General features: G+C 46.5%; 1 protein-coding gene across 8 annotated transcripts in view; it reads right to left on the reverse strand.

Annotated features, from left to right (window-relative positions):
* Window positions 1-17717, reverse strand: part of LOC124043838 (diacylglycerol kinase eta-like) — an 86775-nt gene that overhangs the window by 55917 nt on the left and 13141 nt on the right. For 5 of the 8 annotated variants that reach the window (XM_046362895.1, XM_046362875.1, XM_046362923.1 and 2 more), the window contains 3 exons: window positions 11213-11323; window positions 10047-10196; window positions 6083-6163 (listed from right to left, as the gene is read on the reverse strand). In XM_046362895.1, the coding sequence (XP_046218851.1) occupies window positions 6083-6163; window positions 10047-10196; window positions 11213-11323 (342 nt within the window). The remainder of the gene's footprint in view (window positions 1-6082; window positions 6164-10046; window positions 10197-11212; window positions 11324-17717) is intronic. The other 3 variants (XM_046362941.1, XM_046362932.1, XM_046362905.1) reach the window with 1 other exon arrangement.

Here is a 17717-nt window from a genome sequence, read left to right on the forward strand (position 1 = left end):
ACAGACTCACACACCCGCACTCACACACACGCATCGACGAAACAATAATCCTTTATCTGAGCCTACTATCCATGCAGAATCCGTAGCAAGCACCCTCATATGTACCGCAAGGTGCTTCCCCCAGATACATCTCATCTCATATTCACAGCAGCCCCTACACTACATACACACACACTACCGGCACACACACTACATACACACTACATACACACACACTACCCGCATACACACACATACACACACACTACCCGCATACACACATATACACACACACTACCCGCACACACACTACATACACACTACATCCACCCACACTACCCGCACACACACTACATACACACTACATACACACACACTACCCGCATACACACACATACACACACATACACACACACTACCCGCATACACACTACATACACACACACTACCCGCATACACACAAACACACACACACACACACTACCCGCATACACACTACATACGCACACACTACCCGCACAAACAGACATACACACACACTACCCGCACAAACAGACATACACACACACTACCCGCATACACACACATACACACACACACACTACCCTCATACATACACATACACACACACTAACCGCATACACACTACATACACATACACTACCCGCATACATACACATACACACACACTACCCGCATACACACTACATACACACACACTACCCGCATACACACAAACACACACACACACACACAAACACTACCCGCATACACACTACATACACACACACTACCCGCATACACACACTACATACACACACACTACCCGCATACACACTACATACACACACACTACCCGCATACACACACTACACACACACACACTACCCGCATACACACTACATACACACACACTACCCGCATACACACACTACATACACACACACTACCTGCATACACACTACCTGCATACACAAACACAAACACATACACACACACTACCTGCATTCACACACTACCCGCATACACATACACATACACACACACTACCCGCATACACACTACATACACACACACTACCCGCATACACACACTACATACACACACACTACCTGCATACACAAACACAAACACATACACACACACTACCTGCATTCACACACTACCCGCATACACATACACATACACACACACTTCCCGCATACACACTACATGCACACACACACTACCCGCATACACACATATACACACACTACCCGCATACACACTACATACACACACACTACCCGCATACACACTACATACACACACACTACCCGCATACACACTACATACACACACACAGAAGGAGAGAAGGACACAGACACGAAGGACATCAATAATACAAAGGCTAACATACAATCTTTTAGTGTTCTATCATCCCACGCACTGAACAGTATCTGTCCCACTCCCTCTATCACGCTGTCCCACTCCCTCTATCACGCTGTCCCACTCCCTCTATCACGCTGTCCCACTCACTCTATAACGCTGTCCCACTCCCTCTATCACGCTGTCCCACTACCTACATCACGCTGTCCCACTCCCTCTATCACGCTGTCCCACTCCCTACATCACGCTGTCCCACTCCCTACATCACGCTGTCCCACTTCCTACATCACGCTGTCCCACTTCCTACATCACGCTGTCCCACTCCCTCTATCACGCTGTCCCACTCCCTCTATCACGCTGTCCCACTCCCTCTATCACGCTGTCCCACTCCCTCTATCACGCTGTCCCACTCCCTCTATCACGCTGTCCCACTCCCTCTATCACGCTGTCCCACTCCCTCTATCACGCTGTCCCACTCCCTCTATCACGCTGTCCCACTACCTACATCACGCTGTCCCACTCCCTCTATCACGCTGTCCCACTCCCTCTATCACGCTGTCCCACTCCCTACATCACGCTGTCCCACTCCCTCTATCACGCTGTCCCACTCCCTCTATCACGCTGTCCCACTACCTACATCACGCTGTCCCACTCCCTCTATCACGCTGTCCCACTCCCTCTATCACACTGTCCCGCTCCCTCTATCACGCTGTCCCGCTCCCTACATCACGCTGTCCCACTCCCTACATCACGCTGTCCCACTCCCTACATTACACTGTCCCACTCCCTCTATCACACTGTCCCACTCCCTCTATCACGCTGTCCCACTCCCTCTATCACGCTGTCCCACTCTATCACGCTGTCCTACTCCCTCTATCACGCTGTCCCACTCCCTATATCACGCTGTCCCACTCCCTATATCACGCTGTCCCACTCCCTCTATCACGCTGTCCCACTCTATCACGCTGTCCTACTCCCTCTATCACGCTGTCCCACTCCCTATATCACGCTGTCCCACTCCCTATATCACGCTGTCCCACTCCCTCTATCACGCTGTCCCACTCCCTCTATCACGCTGTCCCACTCCCTCTATCACGCTGTCCCACTCCCTCTATCACGCTGTCCCACTCCCTCTATCACGCTGTCCCACTCCCTCTATCACGCTCTCCCACTCCCTACATCATGCTGTCCCACTCCCTACATCACACTGTCCCACTCCCTCTATCACGCTGTCCCACTCCCTACATCACGCTGTCCCACTCCCTACATCACGCTGTCCCACTCCCTACATCACGCTGTCCCACTCCCTACATCACGCTGTCCCACTCCCTCTATCACGCTGTCCCACTCCCTACATCACGCTGTCCCACTCCCTCTATCACACTGTCCCACTCCCTCTATCCCGCTGTCCCACTCCCTATATCATGCTGTCCCATCCCCTGTATCATGCTGTCCCATCCCCTATATCATGCTGTCCCATCCCCTATATCATGCTGTCCCATCCCCTATATCACGCTGTCCCATCCCCTATATCATGCTGTCCCATCCCCTATATCATGCTGTCCCATCCCCTATATCACGCTGTCCCACTCCCTATATCATGCTGTCCCATCCCCTGTATCATGCTGTCCCATCTCCTATATCATGCTGTCCCATCCCCTATATCATGCTGTCCCATCCCCAGCACAAACCAACCTGCACAGACCACAACAGCATCTTTCAACTCACAGACACAGAGACAGAGAGACAGACAGAGACATAGAGACAGACAGACAGATGAACTGCAGTATTCATTAACACTAACTGTGTCTGAAAGCCATCCTGCAATGCACTTACCCCCACTCTCACTCTCTCTCTCTTTCTCTCTCTGAAGGAGAGTGTGTGCGGTCGTGCTGAATGGTGAAGCCTGGTCTCCCCCTCTCGTGTGTGTGTGTGTGTGTGTGTGTGTGTGTGTGTGTGTGTGTGTGTGTGTGTGTGTGTGTGTGTGTGTGTGTGTGTGTGTGTGTGTGTGTGTGTGTGTGTGTGTGTGTGTGTGTGTGTGTGTGTGTGTGTGTGTGTGTGTCTCCCTCACTGCAGCAGATCCTCAGCCGCTTGAGGAACAAACAGAGCACTACACACGCACACTGTCACATGGAGCAGCACTCTCTCTCACTCTCTCACACCCACACACACAACCACACACACCCACAACAGAGGTGAAGAGCCCTTCTATAATAAATGCACCCCAGAGGTTCAACATTGCACATTCCCCAAATGGGAAGAGACCACAGAATACCCTGTCGCAAAACACATCACTAAATAACCTAACTCAAAACACATCCCTAAATAACCTGACCCAAAACGCACCCCTGAATAACCTAACTCAAAACAGATCCCTAAATAACCTGACCCAAAACGCACCCCTGAATAACCTAACTCAAAACACATCCCTAAATAACCTGACCCAAAACGCACCCCTGAATAACCTAACTCAAAACACATCCCTAAATAACCAGACCCAAAACGCACCCCTGAATAACCTAACTCAAAACACATCCCTAAATAGTGACCACCCCCCCACCCCCACCTCCAAATAGCCTGACCCAAATACACCCCTGAAGAGTGACCAACCCCCCCACCCCCCGAACAGTCAGATCCAAAACACACCCCTGAATAACCTGACCCAAAACACATCCCTGAAGAGTGATCAAAACACATCCCTGTCCTTGGTGTTTAAAGGTCTGCACGTGTAAATGGACTGGAGATCGTGGAATGTGTTCCAGAACAAAAACTTCTGTGCTATTAAATCTCTCTTCCTTTCTCACTCTCTTTCCCTCCCTTTTCATTTCGCTCTTTCTCTCTGTCCCTTGTTTTCCCATCTCTGCTGTTCCCATCTCTCCTTCCTTCCCTCCCGCTTACTTTATCTCTCCATCCATCCCCCTGTCCTTTGCAGCTTTCTTTCACTCTCTCACCCTCCCTCTCTTTCCATCCCTTTCTCCCCTCCCAATCCCTCTCTCTGATGTGGTTTGTCTCTACAGTCATTCTGAGGGTTGTGCTGATCTCTCTATAAGCTGCACCCCACTCCAGTGACTCATAGCAAACATTAGATAGCATGTGCATTCCCCTGCACTGCACGTGCCCAACACACACACACACACACACAAGTGTTCATGCAGGCAGACACGCAAACTCACACACATACACACAAATATACAAGCTTGCAAGCGGGTAGCTAACTAAACTCAATTCCATGCTGAAGGAAGTTTCTGATGAGCTCCACCAACGAAGTGGAGCAGAAACCAGGCTTTGTGAAACCCAGCGCCAACAACAATGATTATCCCAAGGTCAATACTTTAAAAAAATGCTATTATGAAACGCTTATCTTCTTTGTTTGCTGAAATCCATACTTAACAATACTTTTGTCAAAAACAACTACCGACCGTTTCCTCGTCCTTTGTTGCTCTAAGATGGCTCTAAAATGTACATTTCCCTAAGTAGTCAGAGATTCAATTGACACAGTTACCATTTTATAGCCACAGAAACTAGGACACAGTCGCGATTGTATTTGGCAAACGGCATTATTAAAAAGTATGGATTTCAGCAAACAAAGAAAGGCACGCAACTACAGAGGACAAACATAGGTACACGGTAAGTGTTGAACAATTGACATTTTTAGAAGTATCAACCCTGGGCGAATCGATGTAGTCGGTGCTCGTCACTGCTTGACCACTTGGGGAAGATCTTCAAAAATGTATTTCGTCATGGGGTCAAGTAAGCTCGGCTAGCAAGCAAGCAGACACACAAACACACACACAAACCAATATGCCGGCAGTCAAGTCATCCCAAACATGCTCAGCGGAGCGCTAAAGGCGATGCTAAAAATAGCCCTGTGTTCTCCTCTGAACTCTCTCTCTTACTCCTCTCCTGACTCTCTCTTCCTTCTCCTTTCTTTTTATAGCAACGCCAGGGGAGAGGGCGGACATTTATAGAAAGACATGCCCTCACTCACTCCTTTGAGCTTGTGCACACGTGTGTGTGTGTGTGTGTGTGTGTGTGTGTGTGTGTGTGTGTGTGTGTGTGTGTGTGTGTGTGTGTGTGTGTGTGTGTGTGTGTGTGTGTGTGTGTGTGTGTGTGTGTGTGTGTGTGTGTGTGTGTGTGTGTGTGTGTGTGTGTGTGTGTGTGTGTGTGTGTGTGTGTGTGTGTGTGTGTGTGTGTGTGTGTGTGTGTGTGTGAGAGAACGTTAATAGAAAAACAAGAACACACTCACTGTTCCCTGTCAGTTTGCATCCCAGTTGACAAGATGTTTGCTTACATTTCTCTCTCACACACACCACATTGAAGCAATCATCATCAACATAAGACTTTGGTGGCCTTAGCATAGCACATTGATCTGCAGTGCGACCTAATGTCGGCGCACGCACACACGCACACAGTTTAGACACTGCTGCTACTATTATTATAATATTTATCCTGCTGCCTAGTCACTTTTACCCCTGCCTACATGTACCTACCTACTACCACCGCATCACTGCATATTGATATGATATTGGCAGTATCGAACATTCTCATGTTTTTTTACACCTGTTGTATCTTGTACATGCGACAAATAAACAAAAGTTTGATTTGATTTTGTGTGTGTGTGTGTGTGTGTGTGTGTGTGTGTGTGTGTGTGTGTGTGTGTGTGTGTGTGTGTGTGTGTGTGTGTGTGTGTGTGTGTGTGTGTGTGTGTGTGTGTGTGTGTGTGTGTGCGTCTCACCGTGAAGCTGTTGTTAACATTCTTAGTGCTGGACTCAGCCACACTGGCATCTGATAGGTCCACCTCGTCAAATATCAGAGACTGTAGGAGAGGAGAAAGAGGACAGGAGAGAGGAAGAAGATGAAGAAGAGGCGAGAGGAGTGGAAGAAGAGGAGAGGAGAGAGGAATAAGATGAGGAAGAGGCGAGAGGAGAAGAGAGGAGTGGAGGAAGAGGAGAGGAAATGAGAAAGGAGAGGAGGAAGAAGAGAGAGGAGAAGAGAGGATAAGTGGAAGAAGAGACGAGAGAGGAAAGGTATAGAGAAGAGAGGAGGAAGAAGAGAGAGGAGAAGAGAGGAGAGGAAGAAGAGAGAGGAGAAGAGAGGAGAGGAAGAAGAGAGAGGAGAAGAGAGGAGAGGAAGAATAGAGAGGAGAAGAGAGGAAGAAGAGAGGAGAAGAGAGGAGAGGAAGAAGAGAGAGGAGAAGAGAGGAGAGGAAGAAGTGAGAGGAGAAGAGAGGAGAGGAAGAAGAGAGAGAGAGAAGAGAGGAGAGGAAGAAGAGAGAGGAGAAGAGAGGAAGAAGAGAGGAGAAGAGAGGAGAGGAAGAAGAGAGAGGAGAAGAGAGGAAGAAGAGAGAGGAGAAGAGAGGAGAGGAAGAAGAGACGAGAGAGGAAGAAGAGACGAGAGAGGAAGGGTATAGAGAAGAGAGGAGGAAGACCAAACAGATCAACAGATTGACGCTGAGTATGCTAAAACACACAAAATGCTAATACACAAAACATCTCTTATTTTAGCCCTTCACTACTATGAAGGCAGATCTATGGGAGCCTTATCTTAAATATTGACTTCAGGGCTGGGGTCAATCTTAACTGACCTAGACCAAAAAAGAAAAGCCATTTTGAAATCACAATGGGACAAAAACAGACTTGAGAGCTGTGCACACAACATCAATATTTCCCTATAGATCATAATGCATGATTTACATAAATCTGAGTTCAAATGAAAAGCACTTAAACATCCGATGTTTAGATTCAATCCCTAATGAATAGATATTCAACTGACCACAACCCTGAATCTTAGGCTGTGTTTACACAGGCAGCCCAATTCTAATATTTTGGCGATAATTGGGCAACAGATCAGAACTGGGAGGACATCATGCAGTATCATACACTTACTCTGTATGGAGAGCTATAAGCATTATACATGGCCATATGTTCTATCAGGGCTAAGTGACCTTCCTACTAGGTGTGCAGGGTTTTTGCACAAGCCCTGCTTTAACACCTCTGGTTCAGCTAATCAGCTGCTCATCAGGAACTTGATAAGTTTTATCTGGGGTGTTGGCCCAGGGCCTGATCGAATGCTTGCACACCCAGTACAGCAGTCCAGGAGGAAGGCCACTCATGTGTTATATGAACTGCTATAAGCATTATACATTATTCTATATGAGGAGCTATAATGAGCCTTATGTCTATTGTAATAGTAATAAGAAGCAGGCCAAAGCGACATGCTAATGATGAACTCGATTAATTCAACGTAGGCCAACTAACTATAGACCTGATGGCGTAGATCGAAGAATAGCGGTTGTTTATCCCACCTCTGGCACAGACTCAAACACACGGCTACTACTGAGTGAGACACACACACACACACACGATGAATGAGAGCAGATTATCCCAAGTCAATGTTGGAACAGCCCCATTCAGTCAGTCGGCAGAGAGCAGACGAGCCAGGACCTGCTAATAGGAACATGTTATCCAAACACACAACCTGCCGGATGATGACATCACTACTGCCTGCCCTGCCGCTGAGCCCTTAAAGGGCTGGAGGCCAACTACAGTGCAGCTGCCGCTGTTATAGTAGAGGAATGCCCCTAGTGTGTGTGTGTGTGTGTGTGTGTGTGTGTGTGTGTGTGTGTGTGTGTGTGTGTGTGTGTGTGTGTGTGTGTGTGTGTGTGTGTGTGTGTGTGTGTGTGTGTGTGTGTGTGTGTGTGTGTGTGTGTGTTCGTCCTTAAAGGCTGCAGCTGTCAGAGAAATGCCCTGTTTATGACACTCTCCAGGGATGGTTTAAGAGCAGGATGGGGACACTAGCCAGAGTGTGTGTGTGTGTGTGTGTGTGTGTGTGTGTGTGTGTGTGTGTGTGTGTGTGTGTGTGTGTGTGTGTGTGTGTGTGTGTGTGTGTGTGTGTGTGTGTGTGTGTGGGGGGGTCTGAGAGCTTGTGTGTGGCATGCCAACATAAACATTTCCCCCTCTTCAAGCACTCTTGGCTGTCATGACATGGCTGGTATCACGTGTATGTGTGTGAGTCTGTCTGTGAGGTCTCAGCAATGACAAACACACACACATGCATGCACACTCAAGCACACACACACACACACACACACACACACACACACACACACACACACACACACACACACACACACACACACACACACACACACACACACACACACACACACACACACACACACACACACACACACACACACACACACACACCATCCTCCTTATGAACTAACACACAGCAGGATCATTCACTATTGAGCCATGTGACAACTGTCAGTGGACATAAATTACGCAGAGACGGTGTAGACTAAGGCCCTGTTCAAATACTTAGAAACCCTTCTTTCCTACCCCTTTAATCTAGTCATGAGTCTGTATGTGATTGGATAAGCTAAACCATTTCAACCAATCCAATTACTTCAAGAAAATGAAGGAGGGAAGGTTGGATTTCAGGACGTATTGGAACAGGGTCTAGGTAAAGGTGAGTATGGATGTTGAATGTTTCTCTCGCTCTCTGGCCTCCTCGTGAAAGCTGTGTGTAGCAATGGCGTGACATTAACACATTCTGACTCCTAGTCCCAATTTAATCCCTAAACTTTAGAACTGCATTCCCAAGACAGAGAGAAGAGGGTAGAGTCGAGAGTCAACTCGGGCCAAAACACTGTCCATTAGCTAGCAAGCTAGTTGTTCCATATAGAAAGTTCTAGGCATATAGAAAGAGATGCTTGTCAAGGTAGTCTCTGTGGTTGCATTGTGATGATGAAACAAAGCACCTGGCTGCACAGTGCCCTCTAGCAGGCCGGCAGACAGAAGGCCAGACATGTAGAGGACGGACAGGGCAGAGTGGAGGTCGTCTGGAAGTGAGGTGTGTTTCTCCCACAAGACAGGAGCAAAACTCCTAACTTGCATCTCAATGACCTCAGATGGCTTCCTCTCCTGCTGTAATCTCCTGGGTCATGATCGTTGGGCACCAAACAGAAGACAACGAACAGAACCAGGGTACGGCTACCTGGACTTGTCCAGTAAGAAACGCACATTTGTCATGTTGCGTGCCCCTAATAATTACCACCCTGATCTACAACAGTCCTGGTCCTGGAATGGGAATCAGATTTTAGTGCTGCGCTTGAAAAAAAGCCTGCACACCTGACTGCAGCTCCCCAGGACCCGGGTCCTGACCAATACTCATCTACTGGCCCATTGAGAAAGAGCAGTCCTTAGGAAGAAACTAGAGAGAGAAGAGATGAGAGGAGATAGCAGAGGAGAGGAGATAGCAGAGGAGAGGAGGCCACTTTGGACCATTGATACACATCCGTGAGGGAACATTCTAAGCATGAACAGGCTCCTAAGCAATGCCAGAGCAAACAGGCTTTCTAGGCGACGCTGGAGTGAATGTGGCAAGATAGCGAATGTAGAGGGGGGGGGGGCAGTAGGTCAAACTCTGGTCCACTGTGTCTTGCTGGTTTACCTGAGGTACACCTGTCCAAAAATGTTATGTTGACTCTTTAGTTAAGACATATTCATTGACCCAAAAGAAGAGATAGGAAGAGATGTCAAGACCAGCAGGACTGTAGCCCTCGAGGACTGACGTTACAGCCTTAAAGTCTAGAGGCTAACAGAAGAGTCTAAAGCCTTCAATCAGAGTCTATGGGTGGGCTGAGGGAAGATGGGATGGTACTAAGGTGGCCCGGTCGTGACGCTGCAGCTGACCCGTATCGACATCAGACCTTCGTCGGATCCGCTAGGCGGTGGTGTGCGGCGAGGCCCTGCCCAGCACACGGACAGAACCCTCCAACATACACGACTCCTGGAAACGCCGTGCAATGCCCGCTCCTGCCACCGGGCCAGGGCACTGCCAGTCTAAGAGGTCAGGGGTTGGGGTTAGAGGTTAGGTGTTAAATGGAATGCCAGACTGCCACAGAATAGGGAGGTGCAGGAGAGGGTGCCTAGAAAGACTAGGACTAGAGGTAAGGGGTTACATTGCAGGACTCCTGCCAACGAGCCAAGGGAGAGGGTTTGGGTCTGGGGTTATGGGGTTCAGGGTTAGAGAGGTAGGGTAAAACAGTTATGAGGGTTAGTTCTGGGGTGTTAGAGGTTATGTTGGTTAGGGGTAAAGGGTTGGCAGGCTGCCAGAAGCAGGAGAGGGAAGTTAGATTAAAGGTCAAAGGGTAGAGGTGTAAGACGTTTTGGGGACAGGGGTTCTGAGTATATAGTTAAGGGTAGGGGCAGTCTTCAACCCTGGTCCTGGAGAGCTAGAGGGTTTGTTGCTGTCTATAGTTCCAACCCTGCATTAACACACCTGGTTGAACTACGAAAGGCTGTGGAAATTAGTTACTTCTGGTTTGTTCAACCATCCCTATGGGGAAAATGATTGTGGAAAGTTTTGGGATAAATGCTGAAAAATCAGGTCTGCGGTTAACACAGGCTTAGGAGATCTAATACGTTTTGTTCCATTCGATAATATCAGTAATTTAACATGACCTTTATGAATTATGAAGCCTTCATGTGCTTTTTTAAATTAAATAAATGCTTGAAAATTCACAAAAACTTACATTAGCTGACAAAGATTATCACACAGACATTTTTTTTATAAGATCTCCTAAACCTGTTTACCACAGAACTTATTTTCGGTGTTTATCCAAAAACCGTGCAAAAATTCCATTAACTTTCCCATAGGCTTTGTTCAACGAACCATGGCAGAATTAGTGCTTACAAAAAGATGCCATTACTATTGCTCTCTATATATGGTGGCTAAATGTCATGTGCTTTTGCTGGGCCTCTAAAATAGGCTGCTATAGTGAGAGACAGTTAAATAGTTTTTCTGACTCTGTGTTTGTCTGTGTGCGTGTCTGTGTGCGTGTGTCTGTGTGTCCTACCTTGGCATCTTTGGCGTAGTAAAGTGTGCGTCCTCTCAGTTTGAAATAGCGTTTTTTCCACCTCTGGAATGAGCTTGTCTGTTTCAGCAACAGTCCCTCTTTCACACTGGTCTGGAGAGACAGAGAGACAGAGAGACAGAGAGACAGAGAGAGAGAGAGAGACAGAGAGACAGAGAGACAGACAGAGAGAGAGAGAGAGAGAGAGAGAGAGAGAGAGAGAGAGAGAGAGAGAGAGAGAGAGAGAGAGAGAGAGAGAGAGAGAGACAGAGAGAGAGAGACAGAGAGGGAGGGAGGGGGAGAAGAACAGAGAGAGAGAGGGGGAACAGAGAGAGAGAGGGAGAGAGAGAGAGTGAGAGGGGGGGGGGGCATGGTTAAATGTATCTTCAATTCACCATGAATTGTCTGAACAGTGAACTAAACTAACCCCAAACCCTGTTTCAATACATTAATTAATACAATTGACAAATATCACATAACCGAAGACACTGAAGCCCAGCACGTGTGTTGTACCCTCCAGGTAAGGGTATAGTATGTATGCGCTCTGTGTTAATCCCAGTGACTGGCAGAGTTAATCCTCCTCCCCCATGGAGCATGCTCACACACACACACACAGTGCCCAAGGCTCACTGCGCACTGACCACACCTCTGTGTTTATCTACAGGAAACTCTGCTGAGATAAAAGTGAGTGTGTGTCAATTTCATGCATGGGAGAGGAAGGACAGGCTAAATAACAGCAAAGAAAGGAGAAGGCCATTAAAGATGCCTTGCTTCCCACTCTTGACCCAGAAAGAAAGGAGAAGGCCATATAAACACACATTGCTCACACTCAGGCCTGACTTAAAGATGCACCCACTATAAACACACATTGCTCACACTCAGGCCTGACAGAAAGAAAGGAGAAGGCCATTAAAGATGCCTTGCTTCTCTGACCCACTATAAACACACATTGCTCACACTCAGGCCTGACAGAAAGAAAGGAGAAGGCCATTAAAGATGCCTTGCTTCTCTGACCCACTATAAAGATTGCTCACACTCAGGCCTGACTTGCTTCTCTGACCCACTATAAACACACATCTGACAGACAGAAAGGAGAAGGCCATTAAAGATGCCCTGCTTCTCTGACCCACTATAAACACACATTGCTCACACTCAGGCCTGACAGACAGAAAGGAGAAGGCCATTAAAGATGCCTTGCTTCTCTGACCCACTATAAACACACATTGCTCACACTCAGGCCTGACAGACCTGACAGACCCACTATAAACACACATTGCTCACACTCAGGCCTGACAGACAGAAAGGAGAAGGCCATTAAAGATGCCTTGCTTCTCTGACCCACTATAAACACACATTGCTCACACTCAGGCCTGACAGACAGAAAGGGGGAGGGAGGGGAGAGAGAGATGGAGGGAGGAGAGAAAGAGAGAGGGAGGGGAGCATTTCATTCACTAGTTCTAACCCTCTGTTGAACTCCGTGGTCTGAACATGTTTTAACCAATTTAACTAAATAAGCACCTCTCTTCTACTCTGAAAGGTGACATTTCTTTTAAGAGACTGTCATAACGTGGAAAAGAAGAGTGTTTGAGCATGTTTCGCCATTGAAAGCTTTTCATGGGACTTTTCCAGGCAAACCAGACACAGAGAGAGAGAGAGAGAGAGAGAGAGGAGAGAGAGAGAGAGAGAGAGAGAGATGTATGTACTGCTTACGCCTGCAGGTTGTCCTGTCTCTGTGACACTGTAGATCACATTTTTACTTCCGACAGTAAACATAGGGCCCTATAAAATCAGAGTTGCGGGAAACACGGACAGAATCACGGAATCCAGACATTAAAATGGCATTCAACAATGTTTAAAAAACGTATTGAACTTAGTAGTACATTTTTAAAAAGTGTGATATTGAAAGTGAAAACCTGAAAAACCTGGAGAAAAAAAACTGAAACCTGGAAAAACAAGAGAAGACAAAAAAAGGGGAAAAACTAAACGGGCTCCATAAACACACACACACACACACACACACACACACACACACACACACACACACACACACACACACACACACACACACATGGAAACGCTGGGTGAAGAACAGCACTCTGGGGGCACACAGGGGAGGGGGCACACACAGAGGGAGGCCTATTTTTAGCAGAGGAAATGTTCTCTCTGAAGGGAGAATTACAAACAGAGATGGAGGTTTGGAGCCGACATCCTGCCTGTCCACCAGCTGTGTCAACCTAAACACAGCACTCCATCCGCCACACTGTTTCGCTAAGGACATACAGCCTTGGCTACGGCTAACTCAATGGCTCACTAACTAACACAGCCTGGCTGTAGCTAACTCACTGTCTCGCTAACTAACACAGCCTGGCTGTAGCTAACTCAATGGCTCACTAACTAACACAGCCTGGCTGTAGCTAACTCACTGTCTCGCTAACTAACACAAGCCTGGCTGTAGCTAACTCACTGTCTCGCTAACTAACACAAGCCTGGCTGTAGCTAACTCACTGTCTCGCTAACTAACACAAGCCTGGCTGTAGCTAACTCACTGTCTCGCTATCTAACACAAGCCTGGCTGTAGCTAACTCACTGTCTCGCTAACTAACACAGACTGGCTGTAGCTAAATCACTGTCTCGCTAACTAACACAGACAACGGCTAACAACACATACCCTCGCTATCACTAACTGCACGTTTTGTAAAGGACAGTATTTTGAGCAAATGACTTAAAAATGACTGATTTCCAGTAAAGGGGAAAACATAAAGAACCTCTGCAAACATTGGCAATGTGACCAGAGTTGAGCAAGGTTCTGACCCTAGATCTGTGGTTAAGGGCAGCTTCTACTTCTAGCCCATGCAGAGAGGCCCCAAGCCGAACACTGGCCACTCGGCTTGACTGTTTACATGCTTCAAATATTAATTCCCTCCCTTTATGTAGCAGAGTTTAAAGCCTAAATACCTCAACTGGATTAAGGTGAAATACCGCATTACGGACTACCTTATAAGGCAACCGTTGCTCGCCTGTGACGACTATCAAAGAACCAGCACGTAAGGATTGAAATAACGAGGGACAGGCATGGCGTATGAAGTCATAGCCTTGTTACAGAACCACTAGGGGAGGTAGGTGGGCAAGTAAGGTCTGCACTAGAAACTTCCTTTACAATGGGACTGGGGTGGGTAGGTAGGTAGGTAGTTAGGTAGGTAGGTAGGTAGGTAGGTAGGTAGGTGGGTGGGTGGGTGGGTGGGTAGGTAACTGAAAAAGGGGTCTTGTCACTTCTGGTAAATGTGCTACACACACATAGACAATGGTCCTGACACTACATGAAGGAGCGTTTCTTCTCTCATAATGCACTCAAATCACTCATCTAAAGGTCAGAGCAGGTCTACACAGATGAGCTCACTGTCCAATCAGCAGGCTGCATGGCTAATCCAATCAGAGACCGAGAGACATCATGAGAGCCACATGACCGAGAAAGAGGATAGGAGCAAGAGGGTAAAACTACCAGAACCACAGTACGATGACTACACGTTTAGAGTGCAAAGTTACAAACACCACTGTTTACATATTATACTTTGTGTAACATACTATACTTTATTTACTTGAAATATTGGACAAGGCTGAAACAAGCTTTGCAAACCAGCTTGTACGTATTCTTCTACTAGGAAAAGAGGCCAGAGTGGTGATGGGGATGGAGAGCAAGACGGCTGCAAAAGTCCCTCATAACAAAGTCAGAAGTATAACTTTTATGCCAGGCGAGAGAAAAAGTAGCTTTTGCTCCAGTTTGCTGTTCTATTTTCTAGTTTGTCCCTCTTTGGCCCCCATAGTTCCTCTCCTTGTCTCCATCTCCTTCCTGTGGCCAACTGGGCCAGAAGCAATCTATTATTAGCCTATTCCTCTGCTACACACGCACGCACACACACACACACACACACACACACACACACACACACACACACACACACACACACACACACACACACACACACACACACACACACACACACACACACACACACACACACACACACACACACACACACACACACATTCCCCTGTTACTGGGGAGGGCAGGGCTGCCAGACAGAATTGAACTAACCTTACCACCAAGTAATGTACACGCACACACACCTCTCCCTGGCCTGAATATTGAAACACACACACACACAATGGACAAAGGCTGAGCTCCAATGAGTCCAGCAGCTGTGCTGGGGGATAAGAGCGGAGCAGGCAGGAGTTCCCTGAAAGGGTAAATGAAAAGAACAGGCCTGCATCCTGTCCCTGAGGATATCATATCCAGCCTCTAGTCTGCCTGCTTCAGTTAGGACATAAACCAGCTCCTAACACCAGCCATATGCCCCTAGCCACATGCCTGCTACAGTGACACAAACCAGCTCCTATAGCTCCTAACATCATGCTGGCCATGCTAAAAAGGACAGTTCCATATGGTAGTGCGCGGTCTAAGAAGGGAGATGTTTGAGATTCTAGTACAATAGTCCAGTTCAATGGACAGGAAGTGGCATAGAATAATTTTTTCAGGTTCAGAAAATCAGTCACTGAGCATTGTAGTTTGGATCCAAATTAGAGGTCGACCGATTAATCGGAATGGCCGATTAACTAGGCATGTCAGTTAAGAACACATTCTTATTTTGAATGACGGCCTAAGAACGGTGGGTTAACTGCCTCGTTCAGGGGCAGAACGACAGATTTTTACCTTGTCAGCTCGGGGTATTCAATCTTGCAACCTTACAGTCAACTAGTCCAACGCTCTAACCACCTGATTACATTGCACTCCACGAGGAGCCTGCCTGTTACACGAATGCAGTAAGCAAAGGTAAGTTGCTAGCTAGCATTAAACTTATCTTATAAAAAATAAAAAACAATCAATCAACGACTGTCGTTGCTCCAATGTGTCCTTAACCATAAACATCAATGCCTTTCTTAAAATCAATACCCAAGTATATATTTTTAAACCTGCATATTTAGCTAAAAGAAAGCAGGCAATATTAACCAGGTGAAATTGTGTCACCTTTTGCGTTCATTGCACGCAGAATCAGGGTATATGCAACAGTTTGGGCCGCCTGGCTCTGTGCAAACTAATATGCCAGAATTTTACGTAATTATGACATAACATTGAATGTTGTGCAATGGAACAGGAATATTTAGACTCATGGATGCCACCCGTTACAGATCGGAATAAACGTTTTGTTTTCGAGGTGATAGTTTCCAGATTTGACCTAAGGCTCGTATTTCTGTGTGTTTATTATAGTTAAGTCTATGATTTGATATTTGATAGAGCAGTCTGACTGAGGGGTGGTAGGCAGCAGCAGGCTCGTAATAGTCAAAGGTATAAGGTTTAGAGAGAAATAGTCGACGCGTTATAATTCCTGTAATAACTTGCGGCTGAACTTGAAAGGGGTTCCTTCGTTATTTTACCGTTCATGTCTTCCATAGAGAATGTCTTGATCTACTTCAAATAAGGTCTGTGTTTCGTGCTTAAACCGCCTCAGCGTTTTGGTACCCGTGTAAATCTCACTAGGATAAGGTAACGTTTGTCAACATATTTTCAGAAATCCACTCTACAAATCCAAAATACAAATTACCTTTGTTTATATTTAGCCAATATTGATCAGAGTTACCTTGTCCTATGGATATCTACACAGTTATAAAATTGGCAAGGTGGTGTAAGCCTACACGAAACACAGACCTTATTTTAAGTGAATCTAAAAATATCCTATGGAATAAATGAATGAAGGAACCGCTTTTCAGATTTTGCTGGAAGGTGTCATGGGAATTATGACTCCCACTTTGGTAGTCAATTCTTACCACGCCCATTATTAAAATAGGATTTCCTGCATATAGAAATTACAGTTTTTGTTTTCAACATTCATCCCAGTTAACTTAAACTCTATTTTTATTCAAACAGTTGAGAGTGTTTGTCTCCTAAGCAGACTCTCCAGTATAATTGTCACTTCAGAGCTGTGTGTGTTTTACAGATGGCAGAGAAAAGCAGAGCACCAGTGTGGGACTGTTACATGGAATTGGCACCAGGGAAAGCAAGGTGTCTTATTTGTGATAAAGCATGGGGTCAGCAACGGCTAAATCAAAAAATACCACCAACCTGTGGAATCACCTTAAGAATACCCATCCAAAAGCCCATAATATGTATTATATTAAGTTAAAATAAAAGTGTTCATTGTACATTCAGTATAAAAAAAACGTGTGTGTGTGTGTGTGTGTGTGTGTGTGTGTGTGTGTGTGTGTGTGTGTGTGTGTGTGTGTGTGTGTGTGTGTGTGTGTGTGTGTGTGTGTGTGTGTGTGTGTGTGTGTGTGTGTGTGTGTGTGTGTGAATACAATGTATTTTTATTTTTAAATCGGTATCGGCTTTTTTTTGTTCTCCAATAATCGGTATCGGCGTAATCATAATCGGTCGACCTCTAATCCAAATAAACAGTAGGCTACACTTCAATTCCTCCATTCATAAAAAGCCAAGAGGTTGTTTTTGAGCCGACCG

Source organism: Oncorhynchus gorbuscha, linkage group LG01 (genome assembly GCF_021184085.1).
Source record: "Oncorhynchus gorbuscha isolate QuinsamMale2020 ecotype Even-year linkage group LG01, OgorEven_v1.0, whole genome shotgun sequence".
NCBI classification, from domain to species: Eukaryota; Metazoa; Chordata; class Actinopteri; order Salmoniformes; family Salmonidae; genus Oncorhynchus; species Oncorhynchus gorbuscha.